At 39.4% G+C, this 25,692-nt stretch overlaps 4 protein-coding genes across 5 annotated transcripts; 2 read left to right on the top strand and 2 right to left on the bottom strand.

The window, feature by feature from the left end:
- The first annotated feature begins 5,454 nt into the window (after positions 1-5,454).
- LOC145468151 (release factor glutamine methyltransferase-like) lies at positions 5,455-9,443 on the top strand. Its single transcript, XM_081451838.1, has 2 exons — positions 5,455-5,630; positions 6,780-9,443. The coding sequence occupies exons 1-2, from the start codon at positions 5,467-5,469 to the stop codon at positions 7,534-7,536; spliced, it is 921 nt and encodes a 306-aa protein (XP_081307964.1). The 5' UTR covers positions 5,455-5,466; the 3' UTR covers positions 7,537-9,443.
- A 4,600-nt stretch (positions 9,444-14,043) lies between these two features.
- Positions 14,044-15,042, bottom strand: LOC145468867 (dopamine receptor 1-like). Its single transcript, XM_081452559.1, has one exon. It carries the CDS (start codon positions 14,896-14,898, stop codon positions 14,044-14,046), a length of 855 nt encoding a protein of 284 aa, XP_081308685.1. The 5' UTR covers positions 14,899-15,042.
- Positions 15,043-16,173: 1,131 nt separating this feature from the next.
- On the bottom strand, positions 16,174-19,858 carry LOC145468105 (kelch-like protein 7). Its single transcript, XM_081451789.1, has 2 exons — positions 19,132-19,858; positions 16,174-18,746 (listed from the first exon to the last, which is right to left on the bottom strand). The coding sequence occupies exons 1-2, from the start codon at positions 19,783-19,785 to the stop codon at positions 17,766-17,768; spliced, it is 1,635 nt and encodes a 544-aa protein (XP_081307915.1). The 5' UTR covers positions 19,786-19,858; the 3' UTR covers positions 16,174-17,765.
- LOC145468152 (RAB7A-interacting MON1-CCZ1 complex subunit 1-like) lies at positions 19,821-25,689 on the top strand. 2 transcript variants are annotated; one of them, XM_081451840.1, is made up of 8 exons: positions 19,821-20,015; positions 21,194-21,266; positions 21,732-21,789; positions 22,497-22,590; positions 23,042-23,097; positions 23,238-23,369; positions 24,150-24,270; positions 25,382-25,689. In XM_081451840.1, exons 1-8 carry the CDS (start codon positions 19,892-19,894, stop codon positions 25,459-25,461), a joined length of 738 nt encoding a protein of 245 aa, XP_081307966.1. In that variant the 5' UTR covers positions 19,821-19,891; the 3' UTR covers positions 25,462-25,689. The 2 variants fall into 2 exon arrangements, with proteins under 2 accessions (XP_081307966.1, XP_081307965.1); XM_081451839.1 differs by lacking the exon at positions 25,382-25,689 and adding an exon at positions 25,025-25,378 and having other exon boundaries at positions 19,826-20,015.
- Positions 25,690-25,692: the final 3 nt, after the last annotated feature.

Genomic DNA, 25,692 nt, shown 5'->3' with positions numbered 1-25,692 from the left:
GCATGTATTCCAGCATTTTCCACAGACCATTGACTTGTGATTCACAATTAATCTCTTTGACTTGCATGACATGCGTAGTTCATTTGTAGTACTTGTGGTCAAATGAGAGTGCTAAAAAAATTTTTTAAGGATTAAGCCCTTTACCTTTTCATTCTACTATTGCTAAATTAACTACGAAAGAGATAGATTTTGTAAAATTGCCACTTCCATAGCTTTCTATTTGAATGGTCATCATAGGGTTTCACTAAATGAACAAGTTAATCCTTGTGGTGCATACTCTATTCAGTTAATAAATTATGTGCATAAAGATACATTAGTAACACACCTAAGTCGAATGGTGTGCATTCAGCTTTTCAGTGACAATAATTTGTAAGTTACAACTTGAAATGAAGTTGTAGCTCAGTAATATAAGCTGTGATAGAACTTACTGTTAGTCTTGAAATACATGTAGGTATGCCACTAGGGACACCCTTGAAAAATTAAGCAGAAATTTAAAAGTCCATTGTGGAGGCGGTGTGGCCGAGTGGTTTAGGGCGCTGGATTTGAAATCTGGAGGTCCCTGGTTCAAATGTGGGAGGCGCGGTGGCCTCATGGTTAGTGCGCTCGTCTCCGGATCAAGCGGTCCGGGTTCGAGCCCTGGCCGGGGACATTGTCTTGTGTTCTTGGGCAAGACACTTTATTCTCACAGTGCCTCTCTCCACCCAGGTGTATAAATGGGTACCGGCGAACTTAATGCTGGGGGTAACCCTGCGATGGACTAGCATCCCATCCGGGGGGGAGTAGAAATAGTCCTAGTTGCTTCATGCTACAGAAGCCGGGATAAGCTCCGGCCTGATGGGCCACTTGGCTCGCACGCAGACTTTACCTTTACCTGGTTCAAATCCTCCACCCTACCGCTATCTGGATTTGTTCTCGGTAGCCCTGAGTTCAATTCCTCGACCGTGTTGTGTAAATGGCCAACTGGTTAGCCTCCCACCAGTTGGGATTCTTAATAGTTAATGTATATTTGAAATATTTGTTTCTTTATTTACAGTGTCCCCAATTAGCACATTAGTGCTAAATACATCGACACTTAAATAAAGTGATTATTATTATTGTTATTATTAATATTGGAATCCTTGTCAATCTTCCCCAATCTAACTACCTTTGTTCCTATTTCATACTTTTTTTTCTAGCTTAGTAACGTACTTATTATTTTTTTTATATATATTTAAAGTGAAGGATAGTTTTTTTGTAGTCAAGAAATTAGACAATTTATCAGAAAACCAATTTCAAGCTTGCCCTTTGGGTAGGTGGTAACTAAGATGTACAAGCCTGAAAATTATTCTCACTAGCTCCACATTTTTTCACTAGCATGATTAATTAAATAATTTAAAACTAGATCAATGCAATAAAATCTCTTACAGAATTAATTTGAAATTCCTCAAAAAGCTTAACTTAGCCATTAGGCAAGCAAAGGACAAGAGTCCTAACACAATCTACTAGCTACAGGCTATCGGACACAACTTTATTAGCACACTTATTTGTATCATTACAGAGCTACTTTTCAAAAAAAAAAAAATTATTTGTAAATATATTTGTGTTTGTGGGAGGTGTGGTGTCCTGGTTAGCATGCTGGACTCCAGATCAAGCCCTGACTGGGCTCATTGCATTGTGTTCTTGGGCAAGACACTTAACTCTCACAGTGCCTTCCAGGTGTGTAAAGGTCTATATGGGTCTGAGGAATTAATGACGGGGGGGGGGGTAACCCTGGACTAGTATCCCATCCAGGGGGGAGTAGAAATAATCCTATAAATAATCCACTTCATGCTACAGAAACAAGGATAAGCGCTGGCTCTATGGGCCTGATTCAGACTTTTTTTTATGTATGTTTAGTACAGGGACAGAGGCCTAAGAGAATAGGAGATGGGAGGGGTATGGGACGTGATACCTTGTCATAGAAAAAGCACACAGAGGTGGGAGCCAGTAAGGAAGAGGTGGGCACTGACAGTTGAATGATTGCGAAGTGGTAAGCTTAGACCCCTTTCTCCCACCCCTTCTCCCCCCCCCCCCCTCACCCCCCCTCCCCACCTTATGGGAGGTATATCCCAGAGAACTGCTGAAGTAAACATTTTGTAGACCACATGTTCTTATTCAAAGGGAGATTCATGTTAGAGTTTGATACCGAAGATGTATGAGGGAGAGACACTATATAGTTAAACTTTAAAATATAGATATTTATTATAAAACAGTATGTATAAATGTATAAATGTTTTGATGACTACATAAACAATGCCTCCCAAAGACCAACGCCTAACGTCCTCTTTCGTGGGAGGCGGGCAACAGTGGAGTAGAGGAGTACCTGTCAGGGTGAAGTGCAGTGGGACATAGGTCCCAGACCTGCTAAGTTAGCTGTTAAAGGAGCTCAGTCACGGTATTTTGAGTTATTTTGGTCACATACAAAACTACCTTTAAATGGCAGGAAACCTGAAAATAACAGTTTAATAAGACAGAAAAACACCAAAGACATAATGATAAACCATAAAGGAACAAGGATGGCTAAGGATAGAGAAGATTAACACGGATTACAAACGACGATTTTGAAAACTTAGGCTAATCTTTTCAAGATGCGCAAACCGTGACTGAGCTCCTTTAAGACCTGGCAGGAACCCTGAACAAGCTGGCAAATAGGTGCTATGGCAAGTCTGTAGAGGGCTAGTCACCCACTCAGACTCAACTAGGGAGATTTAGTAATGACGACGGTGACGCCGAGGACGACGCTTTGTAAAAACTTGTTTTGTATTTTACTTTCGAATGTGGCAACTGTTATGACAGGGTTCAATTCCAAAAGAAGATACGAAAAATGAGCCGTTGCGTTTCAGGTTCTCCAAAATACGTGTAACTGGGTTATTTCACGTTATTTTTCAGTGACGGGTAAGAAATGTACCAAGATTCAAAACGCGCGCGGATAGCCATTGTTTCGTTCATTAAACCTTCTGTTTGGTGACCTTCTTGTTGGCGTCGCCGTCGTGGTTTGCTAAAGCTCCCTAATCTCTGACTACAGACTCCAAAACAGAAACTTAACAGTGGGATGTGGTGAGTCACCAGATGGCGGACCATTCTAGGGAATGTGTCATGACGCTTGCTGACCAAAACCTATAGGAAGTCTTATTCAATATCCTCTCTTCTGGGAGCCAAGTCCATTTGAACCCCAGACGGGAAAAGACAACGGGAGAGGCCAAGAATAACTTAGGGAAGGTCATCGGAAAGCCATGCACCTGACCTGGAATGAAATCCGGAAGGTGGCACGAGACCACTCCTACTGGGGAGAGACCCTAACGGCCTTGTGCGTCCCGTGGCGCGATAAAGATTGATGATGATATGTGATGATAGAATGAAGGCTCTTCATATGATGTACACTGTATCTTGTTTATATGAACAGCTCTCATTCTATTTTCACTAAAAAAAATGTACAATAATATGTCGGGTGTTCTGGGTTCGGGTGACCTCATTGTAAAATCGTTTAAAAGATATTTGTATAGTTTTGACTCGTAAAGCTTGTGAAACAAGCATTAAAATTGAATTTTAAGCTTTGTCTTCTTAAACAGTGATTTTTGAGGAGGCATAGGTTTGTTAGCTTATATATGAAACTTATGCCCTGCCCTGATTAAGCTCATTAAACTTTTATCTTGTAAGGTTGTAGGACAGGGGGCCAGTCGTTTAGCTGTAAAGTACGTTTAGTAGTTGAAAGTAGTTGATATACAAGACCGTAGTTGAATTTCAAGACCGCCATGTTACGCTTCCTAGCTTTGGTTAGCTGATTATTCGCGTTAATTTCCCTCAGGTTTGCGACATCAAATTGTCACTGCTAAATCACATGTGACACGAGTTTTTTTTTTTTTCCCTTCAGTTTTTGGTTCTTTGATAGGCTCTTTTCGTAATATGAAATGATGAAATCGCTATGTCCTCTGAGTCGCTGGTCATCGTAAACGAGAAATAACGCTTAAATGAGTATAATGACAACCTCGTTTCCACGGTGCTCTCTCTTCTCTTGAGGGAGGTAGTGAGAGGACCCTGTTAACGAGTTTGAATGACTCAAAGTTCTGAGCCGCGCAGTTGCACTGCAGGCATTTTCGTTCCCAGTCTCTGGGGGCAAATTTACAAGAAAAAACTGGTCAGTTCCAGGCGGCATAAAGTAACAAGAAAAATATTTTCGTCATTTTGAAACCAGTTTTCTATAATTATTACTTATTGCTTGTTTCAAAGAACCAAAAACCATAAACTAAATTAAAATTTCGTGTCATATACACTAACAAGCGTATGCACTTGTAGTACAGTTACAAATTCAGTGTAATACTTTTTTTTATTACTAGTGCTGACTTTTTCATGTTTTTGAGTGGGATTGATGGAATAAGCAGTGAATAATTTAACAACCAGGATAAAAATAGAAATCAGTGTTAGTTTTGTGTCAAACTCGGATAACTTGTTAATAAATGATGTTACAAAAAAGTAGATTTTGATTGCTGCAATATAATTATTGTTAAATGAACGTTTGTTTAACGCTAGTTCAGTGTTTTTTGATATTTATTGTTATTGACCCTGCCAGACGTCTCACCCCAAACTTACAAGGAAATGAATAAGAGGGGGGCATGTGTTACCCCGCTATAAATTTGCAAGGTCCCATATCGTTATGAGTTTGCAAAGGATTCTAATTAAACCACATATTTACTCAATTTGGTATGATAAATTAAGCGGTGCAGTTTATTTTTTGTTTTAATGAAAAAAAAAAAAAAAATCGGAAAAGCGTGACATTGGTAAAAAGATCCATTACACGAGAAACGTTGTCACGCAAATAATGCAAATCGGGTGATATGGCAGTCACGCTTATTATTCCAAGCAGTCGAAGCAAAGCCTAAGAATGCGTGACACTCGGATGAGGAATATTGCATGTAATTTGTCTCCACCACTCATTTAAACGGCCGCGTAGAGAACAAGCAGGCTATAAGTGAAGTGTAGAAGTTCGCAATACCGTATCAACAGGAATCTTTTAAAAAAGAGTATTAGTTATCCGAGGTAAGTTAGAATTTAAGTAATTCACAATTTAAACAGGAGTGATTGTAGATTAGGGAGTGCGTTCGATCTGTTGTGTGGCAGCAGGCTAAAGGCTGTGATGGGGAATGTTGTAACTGCTTTGTGCTTCGATGCGCATGAGATGTTGACTTCTAGAGAGTAAATTAGACGTAAAGATTTTTGGGATATGACCTTACTAATTCTTTGACTCGTAGAATCGGTAAATTTGTGCCGTGACCCCAAATCTTGCCATTTGCCATCGGCGGGTTACGTGACTCGGTGTGTTAAGACTCGTTATCTTGTTCGAACAAGCCATGGTCGTCTTGTTTGGCTCGGAGGTTTTGTTTCATTCATCACGACGTATACGTAACAGTTGTTTATCGACTTTATTGTCAAAGAGAACTTCCTTAACCGCCAATGGCGTCCTCTCTAAAGCCACAACTTTTGAACGAAGTTCCCTGCTACACGGCGCCTATTAATTCAATATATTTCTTTATTTCTAGTGCTCCTTCCTCCGATCCAGAGCCCAAAACTCAAAAGAAAACAGAAAATTTACAAATATCAAGATCTACAGGAGTCATGTAGGCCTGTTAACCTCATTTTACTAACAAACCATACCCTATTTCAAATCAAAATGGCTAAAATCGATACCCCATTACAGTCAAACCAAGTGAAGCGTACCCCTCAAGATTACATTGATGAATTGATGAATTGAATTTTGAACCCCCTAGTCGTTTCAAGAATGCAATAATGAATTGATTATTGCAAAATTGGATCCACTAGTCGTTCCAAGAATACGGCTAAGTCAATTTACTATCGATTTTTGAAATTACTAGCGAGTTTAATATGCACAGTCAATTCATTATTGCATTCTCTGAAAATACTAGCGGGTTCAAATAATCAATTCATTAATGTAATCTTGAGGAGTACGCTTCAGTTGGTTTGACTGTAAGACTAAAACGGCTAAAACGCCATACCCATTGGGGCTGCACATACCTATCTAGCCAATATAAGAGAGTACCCGATCACCCCCCCCCCCCCCCCAACCGCCATCGCCACGCGATCATCATGTGCAGCTAAAGAAATTGAAGAAAACAAGTTCTTTCCAGATGTATGTATACCTTGATATAGAAAATATTTGAGGCACGTGTGTCCACAATTGATGAATTTCAACCTAAGGAATTAAAATTCAAAGAACTGATGGACGGACAAAGTAGGCCAATTTCGATATATTAAAATTCAGCCTGAAACAATAGACCTCAGCACGAGGCTCTGGGGAATAAACCCTACAAACTCTAGTTATTCTCCAGAGCTTCGTGCTGAGGTCTGTTGTTTCAGACTGAATGTAAATATGTTGAAATTGGTCTATTTTGCCGGTCCATCAGTTCTTTTAATTTTAATTCGTTAGGTTTAGAGTTTGTAGGGTTTATTCCCCAGAGCCTCGTGCTGAGGTCTATTGTGTTAGACTCAATTTTAATATATCGAAATTGGTTTATTGTTAACAGAGAGGAGATGAAGGTGAACATTTTATATTCTGCATGGAGAATAGACAGGAATGGAGAAAAGATAGTGTTTTCTTCTTGATAACAGTAACAAGGTTTAACACAAGAAACTAAATAATTTGCCAAACTCGATCCCAGGCTCTCCTTGGCCTCCTCAACGAAGAGGGAGGCAAAGGAAAGAGCCTGGGAACAAGGTTGCCAATTTGCCTCTCGCTGGTCTTTTTGTAGTATGAGCGCATCCAATGAAGTCGAAGAGTATATGGCAGTGATAGATGAGATGCGGACATTGGTTGCAAACAGGCCGCTTGCAAGTGTGCTGGGAAAGGACTTTCTGATTTACCCAGAGGTTTTCCACCCAGACACTTGGTTTGACATCGCACAGTTTATAAACAGAGGGGTCCTTGAAGTTGTTAAAGGAGAGGTGGCAAAGAAAGGTGAAGAAGAATCTTTTGATTTCCTGGAAGTTGGCTGTGGAGCAGGGTATGCTTCAATTCTGGCAGCTTTATCTTCACAGAAGTGTCATGTCTGGGCTTCAGATATCAATGAAACTGCTGTGGAAAACACCATAGAAAATGCAAAAATGCACGGGGTCGATGCTCAAGTGAATGCCGTGACTGCTGACGTGTTCAACAACAAAATATTCGCTGGAAAAAAATTCGACATGATCTACTGGAACCTCCCTTGGGCTGGTCAACGCACGGAGCCTGGGATAGATCTAGATCTACTCATGCGCAGTCTACTTGATCCAGGGCACCAGAGCTTTCACCGTTATCTTTTGGAAGCGAAGAACTTTCTTAAGAAAACGGGAAGGATCTTTGTTACTTTCTCCTTCAGTTTAGGTTCCAAAGAGCTGTTCGATAGAATGGTGAGCGAAACAGGATGGAGTTACAAAATCTATTCTAGAGACAACTTTCTTTTTGAGATGGCAGGCGAACAACAAGACTTAGATGTGTGTCTTGTGGAGTTTGTGAAAAAAGAAGATTGAAATTTCGAAAGGGGAATCTAAGTGAGAGCAACTGAAAACTGTCCTCCGTCACATTTAGTTTTAGACTGTTTACCAGTCTCTTTCTGGATTTTCTGTGGACAAGCAAATCACGCCTTCGACCTTGTCCCCAAGGCCTTCTCTGCTTTTCAAAATGGCGGACGAGCCGCTATTTTGAAAATCATCGAGGAGAAGGCCCTGGGGGCGAGGTTGATCACGCCTACCAAAGAAATTGTTTAACTTTCTAATAGTAGTTGAATGTGAAAAGAAGAAGTGATGAACATTTGAAGACTTTGAACTAAAACTAAGAGTGTGTAAGCGTACAGTTAGCTGGTCTGTAGCTATTTTTACCTAGCATGAAATCAAATTTTGGGAAAAAACACGTTTCTTTTTAGGGGAGCAAAAATTTTTAATGAGCTGCCCACCGACATAATGAAAGCCAAAGACATGCAGACTTTCTGCCGCCGTGCAAAAGGGTTTTTATTATCGTAATTATAGTTCTTAGTGGTTTCTCTTAGTAGTTTAGTATTGTAATGAGATTTTTAACGTAGTTTTAGGTTTTAACGTATAATTATGAAGTTGTAATATGTGTACATAAATTTGTATTTTTAACCTGATGTTATTCACACAGGGCCCCTATGGATACCAGCCTTTGAGCTGAACGGACTACCCTGTTTAAATAAAGTTTTACTTTACTTTACTTTTGTAGTGGCGCCAATCAGTGCAATCACAGTGAAGACTAACCCCCTACGCAGACATTCTTTGGGCTTGTCACGCAATCTTTAGCGTAAACCTGGTGTGATGGAACACTTGGCGCACATGCAGACTTTACCTACTAGGCCTACTTCTCGAGTCATTTACATGCCCTCCCCCACCCCCCCCCCTCCTCTCTATACTCCATCACAATCTGAACTATGTAGGATGATGTTGTGGAGGTGCATATGAAGTCTTTACCTCATTTTAATTCTACATTTGCCAGGTTTTGGGTGGTGTTGGGCTTGTTACTTTTGGAACTTAAATGCATGTTTTGTGATTAGGATCAAGCTAGCTTATAGGATAGTGGCTTACAGTGGGCACAAATCTAGTAAGCAATTACATACAGTCTGGTAAATATCTCACATGATCTCGATTTGGATTTGATTTATTACATTTACTCCATGTTGCTTACAAACCTTGTGATTGAAAATTACAAAACAGGAGATGGGGGTTATCAAAAGCACCGTGTCTCCATACCAGGGAAACACGAATGATGAATAATATGTAAGGCTATATATACATGTACATAGCCAAAAATCAAGATTAACAAAAAAAGCAAAGGAAAAAAAGGAGAGAAAAACTCAAATTACTCCAAGAAAACTTTTAACCTTGTTTAAAAGACCATACTTTCAACATGTTATCCACCTTGTAACCTACCAGGGCACCTGTTCACATGCACCTAAGCCTTTCATACAGCAGCTGCACCGTCAGTATGAGCGACAGTCAAATTTAGTGCAAAAAGAGCTGAAGAACGTCTGCAAGAAAATACTCGTGAAACACGGGTTAATACGCGTGAATCCGCGCGTAAAAAAAACGCCATTGGGAATCTGGGAGGAGTGACAAACAAGACGCTACTCAAAAATAAGGCGCAACATGCGTGAAACGCGCGTGGGAAGGCGAAAACTTAAAAGAAATGGGGGCAACTGGAAAAAAAAATCAACAAACCTCTCGAAGAAATTTTGTTGAAAAAAAATATGGTTGTGACACGCGGGTTCACGCGCGTGGATCCACGTGGAATATACAGGTTCACGCGAGTGGAACCACGTTGAAAAAGCCACAGGTACAATTAAAAATAAGATGCTATGTAGAATTAAGGTGGACCGTGCATTAAACACGCAAGTGTTCGTTTCGATTCGTTAATGATATCTTGGCATGGTATAATCCGCAGAAATGTGAACGCCCAGATTCTTATAACATCTTATCTTGAAAGCAAGGAACGGTCAACACAGCATTGACCATTTTCACGATAACTTTACTACTTTCTTAAAGAACAATGGCCTTTTTAAACACATCAACGCGACTTACTTTTGTTCCGTTAGTCAGTTCAAAGTTTCTTCTTTTTTTTCAGTTTGTTGCCCGGTTGAGATTCCACAGAACAGTTTGTATTGCTTACAAATACAATATATATCAGCTTCTTTTCAAGAAAGAAAGGAGAAGAAACCTGCTCCATACAATAACAAAATGTGACAGATGTACGGAACAGTCAGGCAATAGCTCAAGGATGCATTCCCTGGGTGACATCTATGTAAAAAACAACCTGTTTTTTCTATTTAACCTTATAGTAATTGTTCACATCTCTGTGGCATGGCTTGCTGGTAGCCAAATAAGATATGAATGCCTTTTTCGCTCAGAACACTTTCCACTGCAACAATTGCTATCAGTCATCTCTGGCCAGCTTCACACTAAAATCTAACAAGTGGAAGATCACAAGATGGTTTCCCGGCATGCTAAAATACTATTACGCGCCAGCTTTTGGATATTGTTTGCTTCTGGGACTTTTGTTCAAGGAAAAGAAGGTTGGCATATTTAAATTGCCTTTTCCTATCAATATTGTGATCTGTGTAAAACACTGTTTCGCGTGAAATATGTAAATCAGCTTACACTAACTTGGCAAACGCCTTTCAAGTCTCACAATATAAAAGGGGAGAATTATGACCTTCCGACACCGGGGTCGAAACCCGCCTCTACCACTGAGCTCGAGGAAGCTAGTCCATATTACCAGTCAAGGGTCACAATTAATAAAATAATAGTTAGTCTAGGCAATACTGATGTGAGAAGTTTGTCACATTTAAAACTAGGAGGTTTAATTTAATCACGAGAAACAAGGCAAGTTAGAATCAGATTCGCATGAAACAACAAACTTCTAGGAAAGTCATTTCAAAATTTACCTAGTCTTGCCAATTGATTTGAATTAAGATATTTGCACGTCTATATTCGTTTTTCAACAAGTAAAATTGCTTTTTGTTTCTTTCTCTGTACCTTTTCAGGTCATCCATCTGAGAAGAACTCAAAGTCGATTGAAAACACGGCTTCTTCAGATGTTGACCTACCTGATAATTTCTGGGAACAGTTTCTTTTATACGAAGGTTGCTTCGAGCTGAACGGATCGCCAGAAAAAGAAAGAAATGATCCCCAGAACAACAATTACGTTTGTAATGACTTCTGCAAAAATGATGGAAAGAATTATTCTGCTACCATAGGCGAGCGATGTCTCTGCTTTAGCAATCGTCCAGCAGGTCTCGTTTCTGCAGATCAGTGTAAAACTACCTGCCCAAACCCTGTTCGATTTAACGCTAGATCGAATGAAGAAGATTCTTGTGACGGTATTGATTGCTGTGGTTCTTTGACCAACAATACAATGACAGTGATTCAGGCCATAAGGATAGTGCCACACAGAAACCTGGATAAAAAAGGTAAAACAGGTTGTAAAACAGTTCTAATAATGTAAGGGAGAATTACAACGTTTAGAAATATGAATGTTTTAATGAGCAAGCCACGGTTATCCAAAACCAGTTTAGTAATATATCAAACACGAAAAACTGTGTATGACCACATTTCTCTAAACACAGAGAAGAGAGTTGAAAATACGACGCGTAGCGGATTATTTTTGACGAAATTTGAGGTGTTTGGAATGTGGTTAAACACTGTCTTGAGTGTTTGATATATCTTCTCAATCGATACTAGAACTAAGGAGAAAATGGAGAAATAAAATCGTAAAAATCTATGCTAATTAAGTTCAGATATCCATGCCAAAAACCGTCACGGTCATGATTTCTTTTGTTTAAACTTGATGCAATATTAATGAGTTTCAGAAGTTTACTGTTCTCGCTGGTAGATCAGAACTACACTGCCAATTTGAAGAAGTATGCCTTCTTTGTCCAGAGAGGGATAAATTAAGTTTTTATCATTTCTGATCGACTCTTTTCGATTTCTCAGTTTCTCTTTCACACCACTTAATGAAACCATGTTCTTAACAATTCGACCGACGTGCGACCACGCTGTCCCCATGAAATGAGTCCTTTTGAAAATATCAAATTTACGCAAAATCGAATATGCTTTAGAGATTACATACAATTTCATTGGTGTCACAAACAAAACAGCTTTATTTTTTAAAAAAAAAAATGACATTTCCGCATTTAAAAAAACCTGTGAAACGCAATGAAAAAAGTTGACAGGAAAAGTTCAATTGCATCTAGCTTGGAAAATATTCCTGTGACAATCTCACGACAATTACGGAAAATACAACCTGTGTTTCCATTCATTGTTATAGTAATTGTTCAAATCTATGTTGCATTACTTGCTGGTAACAAAATAAGGTAAGAATGAATTATCAGCGACAACAAATTAACTCTTTTTATATCTAAACTCTTCAGTCGGTCAACTTTGATTTAGTTTCACCGATTCGAATCAGTCCTGTATAGAGATCAAAGTCTCAAGCTTGCAGTCTGTACATCGCGATGGTGTCGTTACAGTTTCCTAGAATAGCGTTTATTACCTTTTGGTTGTTAACAAGCTGTGCAAATGTTGTACATGGAAAGATAGGTACACGTCTCTAGAAAAATCTGATTCACATATAATTTGTGCAACACTTTGTTTCAAGTGTAATTGTGTCTTGTGTGTTGTGATTTCAATATTGGCGCTCATCTAGAACATTGTAACTATTCTGGCGTTAGCACGCGAAGAAAAATGTGAATTTATGCAAACTCATGGACTAAAAAACTACTTTTTCTTTATGTTTACGGCCAAGTAGAACATAAACGTTGGAATGAAGGTTACAAAACACAGGTTCGCACTGTTCACCTTTGTCCGCAGACTGACTTACTTCTAATAGCATCTGAATGCGACTGAATTTTATTGTGAAAGACTTTTTCGTTTGATTCTAGCTGAAAATATTGAAAAAGAAACTACATAAAAACCGCAAAATGAACTTGTAAGGTACAAGTTTCAAGTTGGATTGACGTGGCCAATTTGTCATTTCGTGAAGATGGCTAAAAAAGCTACAAAGTTAAATAATGCATTTAAACTCAGTGACTGTCCTGAAATGTGACGTGCCGACAGAACTTAAAACAAGCAAAATGTTTATGAAAACTTGGTCAGAAACTATCGAACTATTTTTTAGTATTTTCTCATTGTCTCCTGATTTTTATTTTGACTCTTTTCAAGGTCGCCATTCAGATCATCACGTGACTTCAAGAGGGGATGGATTTGGAAATTTCATTGTTCACGAAGGCTGCTTTGAAATGACTGGAGTGAACCCAGATGAGAGCAGAAACGATCCCCAGAATGCGAATTCCGTCTGTATAGATTACTGTGTCGACAACGGCATTACTTACGCTGCTACCATTTCTGACCGCTGTCTGTGTTTGAGCAGCCTTCCCTCGAATAAGCTCGCGGACGATCAGTGCGACGCCCAATGTCCCGGAAATATCTTCGAGGAAGGTGAAGCTTGTGTTGGCTTCGGGTGTTGTGGCTCAGAGATTAACAATGCCGCATCCATTTATCAGAGTGTTCCGGCATCTCGCGACAAAAATGTCAATAAGTCGAAGAAGACGAAAGAAATGAAATAAAATTGTAATAACATGCCAATAAAGAGTATTGTCCACACAACAGAACTTGTGAAGATGTAATTTAATTTTTTTTTTAACTCAGAATCGAAACAAAGCTTGGAAAATCTTAATACACTTTACACATTCTCATACAGTTTTTTGTGACGAATATTTTCACAAATTCGTTGTTTATCAGCAAAATATAATCAGTTGATAAACACCTTTACTCTCAACCGGTCTTGTATAACCTCGTTTCTAGGATTTTTCAAGATGGAACTGCAGGTGGAAAGAGAAAGAGACGCCATCTTGAAAAACAAAGCCGAGAAGGTCCTGGAGACGAAATTGAGATTGTCGGAGTAGGAGTGAAAAACTTAGTTTTTTTTGTTTTTCTTTTCTTTTCCTTTTCTTTTCTCGCTTTGACGATCTTTAAGGAAAAGTAATAAATGCTTGAAGTCCAGTCTTCATCAAAAAGGGCAATTATTTCTAATCTTTTTTTCGACCACGTCGGTACTCTTTGTACTCTAGTGTCATGGCAAATCGATGATTCCCGGGAACAATTTTGCAGTCGAGGACGGCTAATTAAAGAAAATGTTATAAAAATATACATAAATCGTTAAACTTAGGCTTTAAATTAAGTCATCCTTATCTCATAGAAAAAAAAATAACATTTCACTTTATTTGCGATGATGTCACCCAAAGATAAACTTCATATTTCTTCGCAGACATGTAATATTCTCCATGTTTACCAGCAGGTAAACAACAATAATTAAGAGTTGCAACAATGCTTAAAAATATTCAGTCATCCTTATCTCATAGCAAAAGAAATATTTCACTTTATTTGCATCTTTGTCACCCAAAGATAAACTTCATGTTTCTCTTTGCAGACACGTAATATTATCCACATTTACCAGCAGGTGGATAACAATAATTAAGAGCTGCAACAATGTTTCAATATACTTTTAAACTCTCTTTTGATGTCTCTCTTGTGCAGAGCGTAAACAAACGGATTTACGGCTGAGTTCAGCAACAGTAAAAATACTGTAAGGTCTGGAAAAGACGAACAATTTTTACACAGGTCGCATATTTCTTGCCAAAGTTGTGCCGAGTAGCAAAAGATAAATAAAATCGCAGCCATGATGAGTAACTTGGATGAAGAGATGTCTATAGAACGGAACCTGATCTGAAGGTTTCTGTGGTTAAATTTAAGCTGAAGGTTTACAGCGTTTATGCGATGACAATGCCGTTTTGTAATAAGGTACACATGCAATGTCGCTGGTATAAGGATTGCGTATGAAGATAGAACAAAGATAAGAGATACGGTTGGGTAGAACACGCTATTGGCTTTTTCAACTTCTTCCTGCTCGCCTTTAATCCACAGCAAAGGAATTAAACTTGTTAAAATAGCCAGCAACCAAGAGAAAGACACCAGAGATACTACTTGTTTTCGCGTCATAACCGCTAGGTATTTGAATGGAAAAGCGATGGCGATGTAGCGATCAACAGTCATCAAACATAAATTTAACACAGAAGCAGTAAAGAAAATAGAATGGAGAAAGTCAAAGCCTTCCAAAGTCTTTTCGTTTGTCATGTAGTGCGTTGCAAAATACGAACTTGGAACCGTCCAAAATCCAACACCCAGGTCGGAAGCTGCCAAGGACGAGATGAAAACGTTCGCCGTGCTTCGAAGCGCTTCTCTTGTTAACACGACGAAAATTACAGTTGCATTTCCAACAATTGCGATGGTAGCTGTTATCCAACAGACGATCCAAAACCACAGCGACATGTTAAACTGTACAACGTAAGTCCAAATGAGGTAAACAGTAATTATATCGAAAAAAAAAAAGGTGTCTTTTAGTCGTCTTCGCACACGGGTTCGCGCTTCTTAATAGCATCCGTGAACCACGCATATATATGAGTATAGTGGCAGTAAATGCTATTATCCTTTTAGGTCTCCACTATGGTGCCTATCTATTAAATAAGTTATTTCTAGTTTTTTTCGTTGAACGAAGACCAAGTTGGCGGGAAATTATCAATGAAATTTTTATATTGTGGTCTGGCTACTGTAAACTATTGGTTTTGTCTGTTAAATCGTAAAAAACAACAACACCAACGTCGATAAAATTTTCATTTTCGACAAAGTCGGTCGGAAAGTTCAAAGCGAACTAATTTGTCAGAATTAATTTGACAGGATAAGTGTTGAACTCGAAAGATCATTCGTCAGTGTGAAATTTGCTTAGTTATTGCTTTTGTGTATTTCATGTTTGCCGTTAAGTGCTAATGGCCTTTTTCAGTTTTAAATAAAGGAACAATGTGTTTGATATATATGGTATTTATTAGACTTTCTCAAAGCCCGTTTCCCCTAGATTAGATAAATCGCGACTTCGTCGCTCGTCTTGGGACTTCGCCCCTCGCTTTCGCTCGCTCGCTCTCTTTCGCGGTCGACTTCTGGCAAGTCTAGATATTCATTTTCAGTGTGCAACGGCACTACAAACAGACACTTCGTAGTGAATTTAACCCAAGCCCACACCGAGCTATTTTTAAGAAAATTCGAAGACAAACATTGAGTGAAATACTAACGGTTTTGATGTAGAAGAAATTTAATAAACTCTCTGTTATTTTGTTGTTTATTGAGTTGCAGAACGGGTTAGTGACATGTGTTCACTGTTCAGTGGAGATCTCATTGGAAAGCAACCTCAAAAAACTGAAACTAAGTATGCCAATTGTACCAAATAAAACAAAAGAAATTGGCAGCAATGAATAAACAAGTGTGTACTCTTCTTGAGATTTCTTTACCGCACGGACTACCTATATGAAATCCGTCTTGTTGTTTTGCTAACAGGTCGTCAATTGTCGGGAAAAAAATAGCCGTAAAAGTTTTTTCTTTGTGTGTCTTCGTTAACAACTAAAGTATACCACACATTTTGCAAGAAAATTAGTTAAACAAAATAGTACTTGAAATTCATGGCTGAAATTGTAATGCAAAAGTGACAGAATAGGTGAAAGGCTCATTATGTATAAAGTGACTTATTTAAACTTAATGTAAAGATTTCAATTAGTTTCTACAGTCATCGTGCTATTTATCAAATCTTCGATGCGGAGCGTCACTCATCCGGCGAGGAAAAGGGAGAGGGAGGGAGTAGGGGAACTTGGAGTGGGGGAACTTGTAGTGAGCGAGCTTGTAGTGGGGGAACTTGGAGTGAGGTAAATGCAGGGGGAACTTAATTAAAGTGCGGGAATTTGGAGTGGGGGAACTTTCATTGGGCGAACTTGTAGTGAGGGAGTTTGGAGTGGGGTAACTTGTAGTGAGGGAGTTTTGAGTGGGGGAACTTAGAGTGAGATAAATGTGGGGAAACTTGGAGTGGGGAACTTTAAGTGAGGGAAAAAGAGATCTTAGGTTAATTAAGTAGATGAAACCTGGAGATAAGTAAATATCGGAGTCACAGATCAGATCTCGAGGTAGGGGAGTGGAGGAAGAGAGAGAGACACGAGATTCTTGAGTAGGAAATAATTCACGGCAATTGGACGAGGATAGTTTAGAAAAGGGAATTTGAAGTAAAGGCAACATGGGAATAGAGGAAGTTGCAGTATAGCACCAGGGAGTTTAAGAGAAGAAAATGTAATAGGGTTAAAGGGGAAGATGAAAATGTAGTAGAAGTCTGGTAGAAAGGGATAAAGATTCAGGGAGAACGGAGGTAACAGGATCTGGAGTGTATACGAAACATGGAAGAAAGTTAGAGTAGGCTGAGACAAAAGAGAATTAGAGGAAAACTTCGCATTAATTATCGCACCTTTCATATTGTATATGCTGCTTTATTCCCCAGTTTATACCCCTTTTACTCCCAAGCTTAGAATATTCTGACAGTCTCTTTACTTATTAAGTCAATAAAATATATAATTATTTGTATTTACACATGAAGTTATAGTAAGTTGACTAAAGCAATACGTCATCGCCGTCCCCGTTGTACACCTCAACAGAGTTTAATTCAAACTATGGCAATGAGAATGGTTGCTATATATGTCCAATATACAACTTCGTACATTTTTTGACAGTACATGTATGTTTCAAAACCTATAGTAGGTCCGCTAAGCAATCGTCCTACGCGCCACCAAGGCCACCCGGTTAATTCTGGACGGCGAGTTTACATAATACACGCCCGGTGTATTTATCCACGCTTCGACGTTATCTTTCCGCATACAGCTGCCAGGTAGTTTTGACATCACGAAGCAGACTACATATGTAAATGTGTAAATGCATAAATGTATATACTCTGAATTAATCTTGAGTTCTCTATGTAGAAAATAGATCCACTTTGAAAAGACGTCGCCTTCAGCCTCAGCGTCGTAGTTTTAATAATGTCGTTTGCCTTATTCTTCATTTCGCAAGGTCTCTAAGGTTCTCAGACAATTTCCGATACTTATTGTCTAACCGGGGATAGTACGATCACTACAAAGGGTATGACGTCAGCTTGTTGTCATCAGCTGACGTCATGTTGCTTAGCAACATCTCTGTCGAGAATTGTAGCGGGCTTACACGGTACTGGGTCCTGGAGTCAATAGTTTAACACCATAGCACTATAAATGGCAACCATTTACATGTAAAAAACGAAGTTTTTGTAGTAGCCGTTTTCTTCCTCTTCAAGTATTTTTACTTTAAATCTGAAATAAAGGGCACAGCACGCAACGGAAAGTATTCCACCTTGTCGCTAGACTTCCAACGATGCTCCACCCATCAGAACTGCTATCATAGCATTCTATGGTATTTGTTCCTCCGCCTGCAAACACAAACAACATGTCCTGAATAACTCCCAGGCCAAAATCACGCCTTGGATAGTTCACTGAAGCAATGAAGCTCCACGTGTCTGTCACTGGGTCGAAAACTTCGGCAGATTTCAATGAGTTTTTTCGTCCATCAAGTCCACCAACGACGAAAATTTTGTTCGTCATTGCTGCAGCCTCGTGGCGAAACCGTTCTGTCTTCATGGGCTCAACCGGTTCCCAGCGGTTACTCGCTGGATTAAAACATTCAACCGAGGCTACGGTTTGGTCCCCTGGGACTGTTACTCGACCAATCGCGTAAACCTTCCCCAGGAGTCCAACTGCTCTGTGAAAGCTTCTACGCATGCTCATGTTCGGGAGCGTGCTCCATATGCGCGTGGCGAGATTGAAGCTTTTCGCGCGCTTTCCACCGCCAACCACATAAATAGAGCCCATGCTCTCGCAGATAGCGCAATCGTTTTCCTTCGTCCCGTTTCCAACTTGCACCCAAGAATTCACCCTTGAATCGTATTTCTGTACGCGTGTTCCACCTCCCAACACAACGTGCAGTTCCTCGTTTACAACAACAGCGCTTCCTGCTGTCTGAGCCATGCTAGGAACAGGCTTACAGCTGCCGGTCTCTAAGTCAAAAGTTTCAATCCGACAGGAAAGTTCTCCAATCAAATACAGTACATTGGGAGACTTCCTTTTCGTCACTGTTTTCTTCTTGTTCATTGACGGAGAAGTTAAGTGGGTAATGGCGTCGTCCACTAGCTTCTTCCAGTTGTCTCCGCTAAGGACAAGCTCATCTTTCAAGACAACGTTCTCTAAATACTCCTTTTTCATGCACGGAAACCGAACCAACTCAAATATCCCCTGTAGAAAGATTGGAAAAAACTAACATCGGAAGGCAAGATACCCAAGAATTTGGGAAATTGTGGCTAGTTGTTTGGAAATCAGTAAACAGTCCCTCAATTCACCATCCAATTAATTTTGTTTCTGGTTCGACAAAGTGGCAGCTTTGTGACATGTCACCCACTATGCAGACGCTTAGAGGAAAGATCGCGTGACTAGCTCAAAGAGGGTCTGTGTAAGTGGATATGTAACGCTGTCCATGATGATTCCTATTACTTCACCGATAGGCCACTTCCGGTGGCAAGAAGGGGGCGGAAGTCACCCCACCATTGCTTCAAGGGGTTCAACCGAAACCACCGGAAATAAGTTGAGTTTTTGTCCGAAAGATAACGGTAAAATTACTCACCTTGTATTTTATCCTCTCTTCTCTATCGTACTTGTACCATCTGATAACAGCTTCAAATACATCTTCCTCCGTCTTAACGTGCAATCGGTCACTTCCCACAATTTTACTCAGCTGTTGGACTGGGATTAGAACGAACTCGCTTTCCCGCGAAACTTCCATGAAATTCCAACTGATGAAGCTTGCTACTTTGGACTCGAGTTTACTCAAAGAATACTGCATCGCCAGCGATTGGATTCCGAGACAGTTTTCAATCCTGATGAGAGTCTCGAGGAAATCTGCACATTTTTGAACGACCAGCTGGAGTTGAAAGAGAGCGGCCGCTGCAAGAATACTTTCCACATTTCCCTCGTTCAGATTCAGCTTGCAGGTGTACAGAAACTCGACAAGTTCTTCAACAGCGTTTTCCTCGCAATCCTGCAGAGTTATCGTGCCCAAATTGCTCTCAAGAAATCCTGTAGTCAACATGGCTCGAAAATACGAACTACAGGCTGCCAAGACAACGCGATGGGCACGAATTTCTTTTCCGTTAATCTTCAGCGTGATATCGCATAGTTCATCAAATTCTCTCATCTCGTGGAAAACCATAAAGGAATCTTTTTCGTGATTTCCAATGACTTGAAGAACCTTGTCGCCGGATTCTATTACAGCGGCCATGTTGGAATAAACACGTTATAGGAACACAACAATGTGTCTTACTTGAATTGAAAATTTGTTTACAGAGAGTTGACTGACTATAATATCGAAGGCTCAGAAGGATAAAATGGCGGAACAATCGGAGAGTAAAGTGCAGTTGGAACAAGTTCACGATCTTTGTAAGACCGTACTTGCTGCAAAGATTAAAGAGCTACAGGAGGAATGCCTTGAAATCCGAAAGAATACATCAGGCAAGTATGAGTGTTATATATAATATCCAGCGTTCTTTGTAGTGACTATTAAAATTCTCTCCCGGGAATCCTCAATTCTGCTCAGTAATCAGACAGGTCTCAGCTACTATCAAAAAATCGTTAATGTTTCACGAATCACGCTAATTGTCATCTGCTTGAGCATCAGCTGTTTCGATATAATTGTTCTAGTTCCTGTGGGCGTCGTATTTAGGGTACTACACTAGTCCCAAGGGATATGGACGTGGAACAAAAAAAAGGTTGCAAAAGTTAAGCAGTTCTCCTTAATTTATGTGTAGGAGAAAAGCTTCGATAAATCAAAAGTGCTTGAAGCTTGATTCAAAGTGATTGCCTGCATGGGTGGGGTAGGAAGGGGTACTCCCTGGACATGGATGTGGAATACATTTTCATTATTTAGAGTCTTAATAAGAATCCATGTTAGATCACACGACATAATTATCTGATCCTCTATCGATGATTTTCATTTATGAGGTGGTAGCTTAAATGTTTTACAGCCACCATATAACAGTCTTGTCATGCACAACTCCTTTCTGTAAAAGATTGCACACATGTGGAACCAGTTACCTGCTATCACTAGATCCTTGACCACTTTGGCACAATTTCGTTGTCATTTGAATGGTGTCGAGTTTGCAGGGTGCCAGTGTATGAACCGTCTTTTCTAACTCTAATTTTTAATATTAGGACTAGTTGCTCTAAGGAATATTTTATATTTTAATTCTGAATTTATCTATAGTGAATATAGTAATTGTAAGTAGTCATGTTATTGTAAATAGTCGTGTGTTTTTGTCACGAGCACCCTGGCTCAGGTTGGGCAACCACCCCCTACGTTTATGACTTAAAATAAAGTTACGTTACCTTACGTTACCTTACCTTACATGATTGATACTTTGGAGGCCATGTTGGTGTTCCCAAGCACTGAAACTTCTCTTCTTTGGGAAATAAGTTCCTTTCTTATTTAAAAATATCCTTTTGTATGGGCAAACCTCTTTTGCCTCCAGTGGCAGCACCTGCATAATTATTATTAGTCTGCATAGATACTGACTGAGGTTGGAATAGATACTAGCACAAACACACACAGAATTTATGTTTCCTATACAGATATTTATGTGATTACTACAAGACTTGGGTAAATTCCAATTCCAATTTTAATCTGTTTACAGATGTTGGTGAACTAGATTTGTTGGATAAAGCAGAGGGCAAGTGTAAAATGTGTCTTCAACTTTTGGAAAAAGGGTAATCATTGTGTGTGTTGTGGTTGGCAGGATATTTTGTGGCCGCTCAATAAATTGTTGAAGACTGTGGCAATTCATATCATATTTTCCCTTTAACTTCTACTCCCATACTAGTTAGTGATCTTCCAAATAACCTTTTTTCATAGAGAATGTTTTGAACCATCAAGTATCAGTAGTTCATCTAGCATGGTTGTCAAGGGGTGAGAGAAGAAAAGGAGTTTTTTTGTGACTCACCTTTCAACAACCTGAGTGGAAGTTACCTTTAGAGTCAGGATGATTTCCCCTTCTGCTTGGCTCTGAAGATGACTTTTGCTCAGGTTTTCAAAACATCAGTCACCAACAGCTGACGGCCCTGTTCAGAACTACTCTAACCCAGACAAGCGCTCTTGTCAAACTCTTTTTCTAATACTTACAGAACAGGGAAATGGTGTATTCTGAGTGTTTTTGTTGTCGATTTGATTCAAAGGCAGAATGTAGCAGCAAACAAACGGATGCTTAGCAAAATTTTACAGCAATATTCACAGGTGTAGTATTCCTTTATTTTACAGTAGTGTGTGTGTGGCTGATCGTCATGATAAAAAAATATTCTTTAGATGGCATGTATATGTCTGGAAATGTTAAGATTTAAGAACTGGGCATTAGAATGGCAGTTCTTTTAGACTAGCAGTTGGATTGCTCCTTCTTCCTTCTATATCACAACATACAGTGCATTGATAGCATAACTTGTGAAAATTATATTGATCCTCTTGGAATATAGTTCTGCGCAAGGCTTATTGAAAGTTTAATGAAAATGTTTTAAGTGTCTTCAAAGATTTTCAGGATGATCCTTGAGGATCTTATATACATGTACCCCTAAGATCTTAAAGGTTCTTGCAGCATCTTGCATATACAGTTTACCCATAATGGTCTTGGAACAGTCCTCAAGGATGCTCAAAGATTATGCAATGATATATTTGAAGGTCCTTATAAAATCCTCATAAAACCTTTCAGGATCTTGAAGGATCATGCAAAGTTCTTTGCAAGAATTGTCGCTAATAAAAGTAGAGATTTTTGCTGAGATCTTTATAAAAATAATAATGTACAGCGTGATCCTCATATATCAAGGTTGATGTTTTGAGATATCCCCAGCAAGATCCTTTTTAGGGCCATCAAATTATCTGTATCATTAAAGATCTTTGACAGGGTTTGATGATCTCTACCCGTGCGTTTATGGATTCATTTGCTATTTCAGGCTCTTCTTGATGCAACATATGTTTTAGAGTGCATGTTGGTAAATGAGGACTTTCCACAAGATAGGAGTGAGAAGGAAATAAAGCACTTAATAGGTAACTCAAATGGATATTTTGCAAATTTATTAATATTCTTTCTGCATGTTTTCTTTCAATCAATAACTTTAGTAGTAAACTTAAGATCAGAGTATGAGTGCGAGTTTGAGTAACTCTGGAGTGGCTCCTGCAAAATGTCCTTATGGGAGGGAGGGGGGCACCCCAGTTTTGTTTTGCCCTGCCAGCTTTTCTTCCTTCCGTGACTTCTTTTTATTTTTACCCAAAATAAGGGGGGGGGGGGCCGCCCCGCAGCTCCTCCCGCTAGATCTGCCCCTGGTTGTAACCCCCCTTTACTTGCAGGCTCCTGTTCCCTGATTACATCAGTAGTCAGTAATAATTTTTAGTAAGTTACTTTTAAAGTTAATGATCAGATATTTATTGGCAGTATTTGGTATATATACATATAGGACTAAGTGCAATCTGTCTTTTTTTATTTTTGCCAATATTTAAGGAAGACTAGACCAGCCTGAAGAAGTAGTAAACAAGATGTTTGGATCAGAAAGCAAGGTAAGCAGTTACAGCTAGTTTACTGCAGGAGACAACCTGGCCTGAACAGATGATCAGCTGGATTCAAAATTACCCTTTCTGGTATTTTGTCATTGCAATGAAAGCCTGGGATAAATTTATTTATTTTTACATCACCACAGGCTGGAGATGTACTAGGTTCAGAAGTAATGGAATGTCTCTCGTGGAGACGGGGAGCTCTGTTTTACATGTACTGCCACACATTGTTCAATGATCCTCAGAGAAGGCAAGACAGTATGGCACACCTTATGCAGGTACTCCCTTGAGTTATTATATATACAGTATAAAAGGTACTATTCAAACAGTCTGTTTACCTCCAATGTCAACGATCAACTTAATATGCATACGTCCTTCCAATGGGGGCCGCTTTTCTAAAAAGGGACCCCCCTGTCAGTGCATTTTGTTTTAATAAGAACCCCCATTCCAATAAGCTGCCCCTTTCAATAAGCACTGCCTTCCAATTAACCTGTGAGGAGGCTCTCTTGTTCTGGGGCGTGAGCAGTGAAGCTGCAAGAGCTGAGTCGCATTGTGGCTTCGCCACTCACGCCACTGTGCATAAACACAGGTCTGTAAGCAGGCTATCTTCTAATTAACATCCCTACAGTACTATGGAAGTGACAAACAAGACAGTGGCGTAGAATAGTCTGATTAGATGAATACTTTATGAAGTCTGTTTCTTACATGTATATGAGCATCATACAGTGTATTTTATGTTATGACTATTAGTCAAGAGCCTCTGTTCATTATGCTGTGCAAGGTGGTTCTAACTTTTCAGCCTGTGGATGAAACCCTAGTGTGTAACCATTCAAAGGAAAGCTATTGAGCAATACTTTCACTTGGTAAACTCATTCGATGTACTTGCTCATATTCCAAGTTTTCTTGTATATTTTACTAATCATAAAATGGAGATTGGTCCTTCGTTGCTTACAAATTGTTTGAGAAAAAAGGTCGGTTTACCTGTTTCCTGGTGATGAAAAGACCCATTTTCTCTTCTGATATGTATTTGCATATTATTTCTCGTTTCCTCCATCCAGTGTGCTGAGTCCGGAGTCAAATATCTTGAGTCAATGTTATGTGTTCGTACGCCTGTCGTGTTGGATGTACAGGAAAATGTCGAGACGAAGGATGCTGATATGGTGCATCTTTTGAGACAAGGTTAATGATGATTTTCATTGATTCTTTGACGTTTTATTTATTGCATAGACTTAAAATTTTACTTTTGGACACCACAAATTAATTAGCCATACCACTGAATGTTGGCAACTTGGTTCAAGGGCAGAAAAAATTTTTTTTTGCAATGATAAGAAACTTCATTCCATCAATGAAAAACTTGCCAATTCATTGAATTCCGAGGAACAAAATTCTTTGGCATAAACGTTATTCTGTTAAGTTACTTTTAAAAGAATAATCAGAGTAACCATCAGCAAGTCATCATGATTTAGAGAAAGGTGCTGCCCTTGATTCAACCCTGTTCACGACTGTCTGTGATGCTAGCCAGTATTTGAAGGACTTGTTCTGTTATTAGTGAAGAACGTAGCACATTACACCAAGAGAGGATGAAGCGTAAGAGAGTTAATGCCCCATATAAGCCTCAATTCTGAGGTAATCTTTCTCAAGTTATTTTTAGACATGGTACCTAGTTTTCCCGCGGATAATGTTACCACGTGTGTTACTTGGATGTTTTCGTGGAGGATGAAAATGCTTGTTAAGCCGCTTGGGCTGTCCACGTGAGCAAACTCCGCGTCACGGACAAGTTGACTGTTTCTTGACCCTCTTGAGATTTTAAAAAACGAGATTGATCTAAAAATAACTTGAGAGTGATCACCTTACGATTAAGGTGTATATGGGGGATAAACTCCCTTTCTCTTCATGCTCTCTTACTTTGTACCGTATGTTTGTTTTATCCAAGGTGTCTTTAGTGACACTCATCTGCTTGCTCTCATGTACGCTGGTGAATTATGCTACTGGCACTGGCGGATTGAAAAGGAAACAAGCGGGGATCTTGGTAAACGAGATGTGGATGAAAGTGGTGCGAAGAAGTTTAATTCTGTATCGAATGGAAGGCGATTTCTTCAAAAGTTTGTGGACATTGTTAAGGAGAGTTTCAAAGGAAAAGGGTGGGATTCTACCCGAGCGGAGCAAATTCTCGGGGAGTTTGCAGGATCTTGATGATTTGAGTTACTCAAATGAGAGAGTACAAAAATGGCGATGTAAATGTTTCCTTTTTTATTTGGCATTAATAAATGTTGGTTTTTAATCTGTATAGATATTCTGAACAAGAACAGAAGTACACCCGCCCTGTACAGCATAGTAAGTAGAGACACTGTCTTACAGCTTTCGTTTTAGCTGTTGCACTCCAGGGGTTAATCCACAGACTTAAAAGTTAGAACCACCTTCTACAACATACTAAACAGTACCACTTGAAACAATAGCTTTAAATGTCACACACTAGGGTTTCATACAAACTTAAAAGTTTCCGTGTTTTGTCTTTCCTCTATGTTTCGCGATTCCATTAATCCCGAAGATACTACGATTAATCCCGAAGATGCGAAGATTTTTTTTCTGGGGGGGGGGGGA

Source organism: Orbicella franksi, chromosome 14 (assembly GCF_964199315.1).
Source record: "Orbicella franksi chromosome 14, jaOrbFran1.1, whole genome shotgun sequence".
Taxonomy (NCBI): Eukaryota; Metazoa; Cnidaria; class Anthozoa; order Scleractinia; family Merulinidae; genus Orbicella; species Orbicella franksi.
The sequence above is the reverse complement of the archived record's forward strand: the minus strand, read 5'-3'. Positions and strand labels throughout refer to the sequence as shown.